Below are 11002 nucleotides of genomic sequence, written 5' to 3' on the forward strand. Positions count from 1 at the left end.
TTTTTTTTTAATTTTATTTTTTATTTTTATTTTTAAATAGGTTCTTGGTTACATTTTAAACTCTGTGCTTTTTAATTTTTTTTTTCATATAGTCTCTCCTTCCTTTTGATGTAGCTGCTCACTTGATTTCCCTTTGCAGTGGCCTCTTTCTCTTCCATGTACCAGTCCAGTTGTCAAGGGAAGTTGCACAGGAGCATATCCTGGGCAGGTATATTTATATATCTTTAAGGAAAAAAAAAAAAAAGTATTGCCATAGAAGAACACCTCTGATTCATAGAAAATATATCCCTCATACTTCATTTTTCCCTTCCATGTCTCCTGTCTGTTCCCGGTCTCATTACTCTCAACAAATGGGATCCTGACTAGCATGAAGAAGTCCAAGCCAGATGCAACATTTGCAAGTGCAGATAATTTCTTAAAAATACCTTTTCTTTTAGCTGGGGTGGATTGTGAGTTGTGAGGCGCAGAGATCAGTGGCCTCTCAATTAATCATTTATTTTCAGCTTCATTTTACAATTGGCTTAATGTTATTCTCAGAAGTGAGAGCTTTCACCTTTAGCAAAACATGTAATATCCAACGGGACAAACTACCCAGAAATCAAGTCCTGTACTACTCAGTCCAAAATGGGACACAGAATCTGATAAAAGAAGCTGATGTACATGTATGTACATACATTTCCTCCTGCCTTCTTTCCTTCAGTGGAAAATTCTCTGTAGAGCACCAGGGTATTCTTAACCACTATTGTTTTTTGACTTAGGCCCTTTAAAGCATCGTAGTGATGCTGCAGTAAAATATTTTACTATATTTTTCCTCTCTGCTCATATTGTTCCCACCTACAGTATAATTAGTGACTGCTCACATTATTTAAAAACACTAGCAATCTTGGCAGTAATGCAAGAGCTAGAGGAGCCTGGAAATGCTGGGTGTGTGCAGGTGTGTTCTGGCTTGGACAGCTAACCAGATCAGCACGTGTTTTGGTTGTTGGTTTTTGTTTGTTTGGTTTTTTAGAAGGTATGTGTGTGCAATGCTAACTCTTAATTGCTTCTTTGAAATAACTTTGGTCCTGCGACCTGAAATCAATCCAGGAAAAGCTGCTTTAGTGTATTTTTATTTTTTTTTTTAAGTTTTTTGCTGTTTTAATTTTTTTTTAATTTTGTGTGTGTTCTTTTTTTTTTTTGGAAAACAAATCTTGGCCTTTCAGATTGGTCCTCCAGTCCCTTGTGTGCGTAATGGAAAGCCTCCTGTTCTCCAGCCTTTTCCTCAGGACAAAAAACAAGGCCAGGAGAAGCCCTTGGTCACACTCAGCCCTATGGTCAGGGCACAGCCTGGAGTAGCTGCAAGGTTAAATCTGCAAGTGCTTCCTCCACCATAGACAGGGCTTCCAAGGAGCTTTCTTGTCAGTGTGGTTTGTTAACCATTTGTCTGATCAGATGCCACGTGCAGGTTTCCCAGTATTGCTGCAGTGCATGTTTTACTCTTGCTCTCTTGTCCTTTCACATGTCTAGGGCTGAATTAGTTTGCTTCTACTGAGACATACTAGGAAAACTGCCAAACTGCAAGGAAATGGCTCCTAGGAAAATTTCTTACCTCCTTCTAGGCCACTACAAGGCACAGGAGTGTACAAGAAAAACTTATATTTTGCATACTTGCATAGAACTGATGTCTTGGATGGATGATGATGATGAACTTTCAATACCAGTCTTGTATTTTCTTGCACCTCTGTAGTTCCTGTGTGTCCTGATAGCTGAGCATTGATGTACAAGGTCCCATTTCCTTCATTCTGTCCCCTACTTGTTCATCAGTGACAATTGGAAACAACTGCACTTGTTTTGACAAAAGCAGCTGCAACCCTTTGCTATGAGGGTAAGACGATCAGTGATTCTGTACAAAAGGGAAAGCAGGAGCAAGTGTGATAAAACATGAAATCAAAGAACCAGACCGCTCATTCCATATGGCCTTCCATTGAGATCCCGTAGGGAAAAGGCTGGTGCTTGAGAGGAAAGGATGGGGGCCTGCTGGTCCGTGCCTCTGTGCAGACTTCAGTTCTTCTGCATTGTGTCTTGGTAGAGTCTGCGGTCGTGCTGGAGGAAGGGAGCCCCTTGGAAATGGAGCTGAAGGAAACCGAGTCCCCAGCTGAGTCTCCAGAGAGTGAGGATTTTGAGACGTCGTGTTCTGAGCAGGTCCTGAGCGAGGAAAGGTTTGGTAAAGCCCAGGAGTCTTACAGCAGGGTAAGCAGCAGCGGCGGCTCCGTGCTACATTACAGCCCTGCCCTCAGAAAGGTGTGAGAGGTGTCTGTGCTCTGCCTCGGGCTGCCTCGGTGTCGCTGTTGTCAGCTGCTACTCTGTGAATTAGGAAAAACGTTTGTATTTGTTTCTTCTTCCTTAAGTCGTCCTCGACCTCCAGCCAAGATGAGAAATCTCTGAAGTCAGACGAGCTGGTGGAGGGCGGTATTCCCATCGGGAGGGTGCTGCCAGCAGAGGATGGCCGGGCACTGGAGGAGCTCTCCTTCCAGCCCTCCCAGCCGCTCAGCAAGTCGAGCTCTTCTCCCGAGCTGCAGACGCTGCAGGAGATCCTCAAGGATGCAAATGGCAGAGAAGTAACAAGGAGGCTGAGCACGGAAGTGAAGTCCAAATCTCAATCTGGGAACCTGGAAGGGGAAGGACTGGGCAGTTGGCTGAGCAAGGGTGAGGACACCAGAGCAGTGGGCTCGGGGGGGTTGGATGGCAGTGGCCCCACCACCTCTCCACGCTCCCCATCTGGGCACCGGCCCAGGGGATACACCATCTCTGACTCTGCCCCATCACGGAGAGGGAAGAGGATGGAGAGAGATGCCTTCAAGAGCAGAACAGCAGCCACCAATGCTGAGAAAGTACCTGGAATAAACCCAAGGTATATTGAGGAGCGTATGCACTAGATAATCTTTGAGGTCTTTTCCAACCTTAATGGTTCTACAATTCTATGATGTGGAACTTGAACTAATGAGCTTGTAATTGCTGGAGCCATGGCTGGATTTGTTCCAGTGGGTCTGCGGGTTTTGTGGGATCTACAAATGATTAAAAAGATAATTATTGCTTGTCTTCTCAGACCTTAATATAGAGATGTTGAACCTACTAACACCAAATTAACTTTACAATCTTAGGAAATATGTCTCCTAAGTGGTTCCCAGTTTATTGAGGTCCCATAGAGTCAACTTTGCTGTGAACAGGATGAATTGCCCATCATGCTGCTTGGGAAATGTCATGTGCAAAATACTATGAAAAAGGAAGATGATAGGATATGCTAGTTTGAACTTCAGGTATAGGTAGTTTTCCCCCAGATTGTGTTCTGAGACAATCTTCATCTTACGAGGGGAAGATTCATTCTCTAAAGTGCAAGTGTCTGTACAATCATTTGTGCTGTAGGTTGGAAGTACTCTGTGTAACTTTGAGGCAGCAGTGTGTTCCTGCTCCTTTTTACAAGTGAAGATTGCCTTTTGAATGGGGAATTTATGCAGCTGCCACTGTTTGACATACTGATTGTTTTTTGTGACAGGGGTTTATTATAAGCTGCAGGTAGTCCAGGCACCCATTGGCTCTGGAAAATGAGTAATACTCTGCTAGAATTTTAATTGCCCCTATTTTTAATTCTTTACAGAAAGTTCTTACATACAGCAGGTCAAAATGAACTGAAAGTTTAAGGTAACAGAACATGTTTTCCCCTCTCTCCCTCAGCTTTGTGTTTTTACAATTGTACCATTCCCCGTTCTTTGGTGACGAAAACAACAAGCCCCTTCTGTTGCCAAATGAGGTAGGCAAGGATTTTTATTATTATTATTTTTTAAACTCTTGTAGTTAATTTTTCTAACCCCATTAACGTCCTGAAGAGGTTTTAGGAAGAGCAGGGGGTGTTTGGAGATGATTGCCTTTTAAAGATGTGACAAATGTTTTGATTTGTAGACGTTTGAAAAATCGGTGCAGCTTCTGGATCAAATTCCTTCGTATGACACCCACAAGATCGCAGTGCTGTATGTTGGAGAGGGCCAGGTGAGTTGCATGCAGATGCATTCATCATTTCATGGTTCCATCTCAGCAGAAGGGCAGGCACTGTTACTCCAACAGTGAGCTTTGTACTGCTGCTGCAGGAGCTGAGCTTTTCCTTAGTTTCTTGTGTTAGAAATCAGTGCCTGTGTGAATCCCTTCTGAGGAGGTGGTAGCCTAATCACTCATGCTGATGGAGTGCTCTTTGCATTCATTTTGGGGCTCTGTGCTCTTGTTTCCTAGAGCAACAATGAAATCGCCATTCTGTCAAATGAGCACGGCTCCTATCGCTACACCGAGTTCCTGACAGGCTTAGGGAAGCTCATTGAGCTCAAAGACTGCCAGCCAGATAAAATCTACCTCGGTGGCCTGGATGTGTGTGGGGAGGATGGACAGTTTACCTACTGCTGGCACGATGACATCATGCAAGGTATAGTATTATCTCCAGAAGGCAGAGGTGGAAGGATGGTCTCACTTTAAGACTGAGCCTCTTTCTACAAACCGTTTCCATTCTGAGGGTGCAGTGAGGATGACCTGGGGCTGTGTTTTCCCTTTGTTATCTCTCTGAAGTCTCTGCAAGCCATGAGTTCAGGAGAGGTGCATACATGCCTTCTGTAAGAAAAGTCACACCGGCTGCTGGAGCAAACCATGGAGGGGGCACCAAAGAGTGGCAGGCACAGATCCTGTGCTTCCCTGGCAGAGCTGCACACTGTTCTCTGTGCTCGGCTACTGCTGGAGCAGTCACAAATGGGGACAGATTCAGCTGTCACAAGTGAGGATGAACCTGTCAAGGGAACACAGTGTGGTCTTTTCATTACAGTGCTGCCAATACTACTTTGTCTTTCAGGCAAATGCTGAGAGATAAACATTACTGCTTGCAGCTAAGCTCAGCCTAATGGTCCTTCTGTTTCCTCTTCAGCCATTTTTCACATTGCTACACTGATGCCCACAAAGGATTTGGATAAATATCGCTGTGACAAGAAGAGGCACCTTGGGAATGATTTTGTTTCTATTGTTTACAATGATTCTGGTGAGGACTTCAAACTGGGAACAATAAAGGTACAGGATTTTACCTCCAAGCCTGTTATAAAACAGGCATTTGGCTGTAAACCCTTGGTCTGATGTGTGTTCTTTGGGTAAACAGTGATCATGAACTGAGGTTATTTGCCTTGATGGATTTATGCATGCTAACACATGGCATTCAACAGAGTCATGAAGGCTGCCAGTAACATGTGTTTGACTGTTGTATTGTTTTCCCATTAGGGTCAGTTCAATTTTGTGCACGTTATCATAACACCACTTGACTATGACTGCAACCTGGTCACGCTGCAGTGTCGAAAAGGTAGGAATCCCCCCAGCATTTCTTCTCAGTCTTTCCTTTATTGCCAGTGCAATAATTTACATCACTTTGCAATGTTTTTGCATTCCAAAAGTAAATACTTCCAAGAGAAACTCTCTGAAACCAATTTGCTGCATAGCAACATCTGTATACACGCTGTATCTTCCCCTCTAGAGCAGCCAGAATTTGGGTCGGCTGTGTTCAGTTGCAGTGTAAGTTCTGTCTGTCACAGATGGAGCTGTGGTGCTTGGTTGGAACTTCTGAGGTTCTGTGATGCGGTCCTTCAGGTTTAGTTACTGGCAACTTTTTGTCTTCATCTTCTCTCTTAACTGACAAGAATTTTTGTTTTCCTTTAAAATAAAGACATGGAGGGCCTTGTAGACACGAGTGTTGCTAAGATCATCTCTGACAAGAACCTGCCGTTCGTCGCCCGTCAGATGGCCCTGCATGCTAATGTGAGTACCCTGAGCTCCCTGGGACCTTCTGTCTTTCAGCTGGCAACTTCCTTCACCAGACATGAAGGACACAAGAAGGGCTTGCTAAAGCAAGTCAGCTTTCTGCCTCAGTTATTTCTGTCAACCTTCGAGTCAGTAACCACATGAACAGTTATAACTTAGAGCTGTATTTCAGCTGCTGTCAGACTGGACTGAGACATTCTATTAATTTTATTGCCATGGTTATGTTAATGTGCATTCTCTCTTCCCTTGCTTCTCCACACTCTTCCCAAATCAGATGGCTTCCCAGGTTCACCACAGTCGATCCAACCCTACTGACACCTACCCATCCAAATGGATCGCTCGGCTGCGGCACATCAAGCGGCTGAGGCACCGGGTAAGTGAAGATGTCTGCTGGGATGTTGAGAACTAATCTCTGCCTTACAAAGCGTTGTTACAAATAAGGCAGATAAAATCAGCTAACAGAACTTGACAAATAAGAGGAATAAAGTCTGTATGAAGATTAGAATCCAGCTCTTGTTGGAACAAGAAGTGTAGGGAGGTAGGTCTGGACTTGTGAGCTTCCAAATAGCTCCCCTTGCAGCAACTGCACTGGGAGCCCTGATATTTGAAGACAGATCTGCTTGTGCTCAGCACTGTAGTAGAGAATGTAGGAAAAGCTGTATTGAGTAATCTGTCCTGCTCTGGCGAAATGGAGCGTGTGAAAAGTTGCAGAGAACATGGAGCTCATCTGTTCTCATTTGGCTTTCAGCTACGTGAAGAAACCCAGTACCAAACTCCTGGCCTTCCCCTGCAGATGCACCCATCTGCTCCAACAAAGCCCTCTCCCCAGATGGCTCAGGACCCACCACCAGCCTACGAGACCGGTCAGAGGAAGCGGCTGATCTCCTCAGTTGATGACTTCACCGAGTTCGTGTAGGTCCCTGTGGGTTGGTGTGTCTGTTCTGGGATGGGTAAGGCAGTGAATGTGTTATATCTGCCTGCTGACTCCGTGCAGCTGCATGGACATAGAGGAGAAGGATTTGGCACACACAGTGTGACTGTGCTGCTTTCATGTGGACTCAGCACTGAACCTTACTTACCAGGAGGACTGAACGTTTTGCTGCCTCAGCCTGCCGCTGCTGTCTGATGAAAAGACTGTGTATCCCCAGCAGATGCTCCAAGAGAGAACCAACTCCGCATGCTTTGTTTTTATTTGGTTTGAGCTACTCTAAAGCTTCCATCTCTGGTGGGAACTTTCTTGGCAGAACCTTCTTCTGGGCTCCCACAACACCAGTGCCTGCTGGGTGCAGATGAGGTCTGATACTCTGCACTTTATCACATAGGTGGAAGTTGCAAGAGTTGGGGAAATTGTCACACCTTTATTGGGTGTGACATATGAAGTACTGAAGCTCCAGCCATTGTTTCTAAGCAACCCAGAATCTCTGCTCCTCTCTAGGCCCCGATGCCTCGCGGCACTTGAACTCTACAGACTGTGAGGCTTCCTGCCAGTTCTGGTAAGGGTTAATCCAGGTTCTCAAGTGATCTGCAGGATGGACTGTTTAAATTACAAAGGACAATGTCTCCTTGAGTCAGTGAGCCCTTTTTGCTGCCAGAAGTAATGCAAAGCGGGGAGGTAGGAGCGACTCAGTGGAGCAGCAGGATGGCAGAATGCTGAGATGTGGACCACTGGTGATGAACTGCTCTGATCCACTGGGGCTGACAGTGAGGACTCGGAGGCCAGGTGTGATTTCTAGGTTCATCTGCAGGATATCCACCAATTGCAGCAGTGCTGAGGGTGACACTTGTCCCTCCCTGTGCACCTAGGAAAACCCTTTTTGAGAGACTGTTGGCTTGTCCTGGTAGCATCGTCTCTGAAGGAGTTTTGCCCATTGCACTAACACACGAGGTCAGTATCTCCTCCTGGGACCTCAGCTGTTGTAGTTAACCAGTGGTCCTCTCAGTGCAAGTGTGTATAGGTGGATTGGGATTATGTAGCCCACTTTGTGCTGAGATGCTCATCAGACACTACACTACTAAACTGGAAGACATCATGTAAGCTGGACTATACTGTGAGTACTTTATCTCCTGCTTCGTGAGTAAATGGGAAGCGTGGCTTTTTGATAACAGTAATTATAGAGCCCTCGCAGTGGAGCTGAATGCAGTGCAATCAGCACATGGAGCTGCAGAGCGACTGCCAAGGGAGCAAAAGCGAAGCTACTAACCGATGCAGGGCTGTTTGGGAACTCTAAGTGTATGTTGTGTTTTGAGTGTTTATACGTAAGTCCTAAAGGAAATAAAGTATTTGTATGGTCAGTGGGTTTTTGCTGGCCTGGGACGTCTCAAATAATAATGTTGCAGGCACTTTGCCTTTGTGTTGGCTGCAGACCCTTCAATAACGAGCTGTTGTAGTTAATTACAGACCTAAGCTTCCCTAATAGGCCAGCTGATCAGTGTCTTGTATTGTGCAGGAGATGTCAGTGAAATTCTGGTCACAGCCAAAAAGAACAAGGCTGGGTTGGTAGGGATGGGCTCTGGTGAGCACTGTGTGCCCCTGGGCCTTTCCTGAGCTCTTCCCGGTAGCGGTGCGTGGGTCACTGTGCAGCTGTGGGGCTGAGAGAGCAACAAAAGCAATGGAGCCAGTCTGTAGCAGTCAGCTTTTATTGACCTTGTCATTTTTTTAAGAAACATCCCCACAGTTACAAAATATGGTATTTTTCTTTGCAGTATATGCTGACCAGATGGTAACAATTGGCACATTGGTCACAATCATCTGTTTTTTAAAACAAAAAAGCATTTATATAGAGTCCCTCCCACTCCCTTTTAAACTAGTGGATAGTTTTGTTTTTGTGTTTTTTTCGTTTTTGTTTTTTTTTTTTAACTGAAGCAGCTTGATACTGTTGCATCTTTACGAGACTTAAGACAATAAATAAGAAACCATTTGTTGGCGACTACAAACACAGAAATATACATTCAGGAGTACTTATTGGTTAGGGCTGTACGTCAAGTTCGTTGCTGCTGCCAGTATAACGCCGTGCTAACTGCCTGCAGCAAGGTGTGTGTCTACGTGGTACCTCAGCTGTGACAGTGAAGGAACTCTGTGAGTGTTGCTATAGTTTGTACAAATAAATGCTGCACTGAGAACTGTGATTGCTTGGAAGCTGTCTGTGGTGCCCGCTGAGCACGCAGGCCCTCAGTGAGGTGTCTGGCTTATCAAGAAACAATTGTGTGGGTTCCAGAGCTGCTCTCCGTACTTCAAATGAAGGTGAGAAGTAGGGCAGTTGTCCTAGCCTGTTTCTGCTCCTCTTTGATTAGAAGAAGCACTTGGTAAGTCACGCGCATCAAATCACAATCATGCACACAAACAAAGCAAATGGGGTAAGAAACAGCCACTGGGGAATGGAAGTCCCAGTGCCTCACTGGGGAGCATCCTTGTCCAGCCCACACTGTAGCTTATTCAAGGCCATTTCTGAGCACGTGGGTCCCTGCTCACTGCTGCCCCTCTCTTTCTCCTATTAACAACTTTATTTTTTTGGAACATATTCAAACCACGCTGGGGGGAAGGGGCTGAGTCCTCCACTGTGGTTCTTGGGATAGCCCTTCTTTTGGCTCTTGACAATGCAAGAGATTTCCAAGACCTGCTTGGTTCGCTCTCCTCCCTGAACAGTCCCTCTGGCTGCTGCCCCTGCCTCTCCCACCCCACACAGTGCTGGGGATGCAGCTGAGAACTGGTGCCTGTAGCCATACTGGGACCAGGTGCCTTAGTTCTGCTGAGCTCCAGGTGCTTCTGTGACCTCTTCAGCCTGCCTCTTCTGTCCCTTTAGGAAAGCTTTCAGTTACTAACAACAGTTTTCTCCGCTCCGCACTCTACTTCCTGCTCTAAAATCTGCTTTCATCAACCTTCAAGGAGACCAACAGGCCAACCTCCACCTCATCTCACTCTCGGGCTCCACACATTTGTTTTTGCCTACCTGCAGCCTTCTGCAACTTTCTGCAGCCTCTGTCCTTCAAGCAACCAAGTTTTTCAAATGCAATTTGCACCAGTCCCAAAGTCCTCACACAGAGCACCCATGGGAAGGGACTTGGGCAGGTGCATGAAGCCAACAAGGAGCTTTCTGAACATCTCTACCACAGCACAAGTGCTGGCAGCTGAGCCGGGCCTTGCAGTGCTGTGCTTACCCACGGCACTCCCTGAAGTAACGCTGCTGCTCCCTGGGGCACTGCTCTCATTCCCTTCAGCCCTCGTACCTTTCCAAAGGTACCCCACTGTGCTCTGCTCTGCCTGCAGGGACTGCCCCACCTCGAGAGCACACGCACCACATGCACACAGACACCCAAACCTTTATATACATGGGACATTCCCAGAAAGAAGCACTTAGTACATCCTTTAAATAACTCTGACAATAGTATTCTGTCTCCTATCTACATGTTTCAAACACGTTACCGATGCTATGAAAATATAGCAAACATACAAAAATATATACATTTAAAAAAACAACAACAACAACAAAACACCATATAAATTACTTACACTATACATTATGTGAAATGGTGATGACAAAGTGAACACAGACCCTGGAGTGGCTGCCGTGGGGGTTTGGGATGTCTCTCCCTCTCTCTCCCCCAGTGCATTTGTGCTTCTCATCATGAAGATGTGGGGAGGTAACGGTGCAGCTGGGTGGCTGCATTCACTTTATCATTGCATTCTCATTTCAATTTATGATTTAAACAAACAAACAAAAAATACTGCTTTATATTGATATATTATCCTGTTCTTGTTAGATCGCATGTGTCGTCGTTAGCTGAGGAAAGCATTGTTTAAAGTGCTGGGCAGTACATACGAACAAAAGTAAACCAAAAAGAAATACATATACTTAGGTCAATACATTCCTTGGGTTAGAAAAGCCAAGCAGCCAGCAGCACACACACACACCGTGGGGTGTCTGTGCGTGGGGCGGGGGCCGCAGCGAAGCCAGCACGGTGGCACCCCCTGCTTGGAGACAGCCAAACGCAGCCCCGGGTATCTGCACTCCACCTGGGACAGCAGGCAGGCAGCGCACTGCAGCTTGCAATGTCATTGGTTTTAAATATTGGGTTTCTTTAAATACAAATAATACCAATTTCTGGAGGATAAAAGGAACCAATACTGGAATTAACTGATCTGGGCATAGATATCATTTTGTCTATATCAATATATATTTATGCTTAAAAA

General features: G+C 45.6%; 1 protein-coding gene across 5 annotated transcripts in view; it reads left to right on the forward strand.

The window, feature by feature from the left end:
• TSC2 (TSC complex subunit 2) overlaps positions 1-8940 on the forward strand; it is a 31269-nt gene extending 22329 nt beyond the window's left edge. For 3 of the 5 annotated variants that reach the window (XM_031555854.1, XM_010719525.2, XM_019620796.2), the window contains 11 exons: positions 140-208; positions 2069-2229; positions 2388-2890; positions 3712-3787; positions 3937-4023; positions 4261-4447; positions 4937-5076; positions 5281-5359; positions 5720-5811; positions 6089-6187; positions 6563-8940. In XM_031555854.1, the coding sequence (XP_031411714.1) occupies positions 140-208; positions 2069-2229; positions 2388-2890; positions 3712-3787; positions 3937-4023; positions 4261-4447; positions 4937-5076; positions 5281-5359; positions 5720-5811; positions 6089-6187; positions 6563-6730 (1661 nt within the window). In that variant the 3' untranslated portion in view covers positions 6731-8940. The remainder of the gene's footprint in view (positions 1-139; positions 209-2068; positions 2230-2387; positions 2891-3711; positions 3788-3936; positions 4024-4260; positions 4448-4936; positions 5077-5280; positions 5360-5719; positions 5812-6088; positions 6188-6562) is intronic. The other 2 variants (XM_010719523.2, XM_010719526.2) reach the window with 1 other exon arrangement.
• Positions 8941-11002: the final 2062 nt, after the last annotated feature.

Source organism: Meleagris gallopavo, chromosome 16 (genome assembly GCF_000146605.3).
Source record: "Meleagris gallopavo isolate NT-WF06-2002-E0010 breed Aviagen turkey brand Nicholas breeding stock chromosome 16, Turkey_5.1, whole genome shotgun sequence".
NCBI classification, from domain to species: domain Eukaryota; kingdom Metazoa; phylum Chordata; class Aves; order Galliformes; family Phasianidae; genus Meleagris; species Meleagris gallopavo.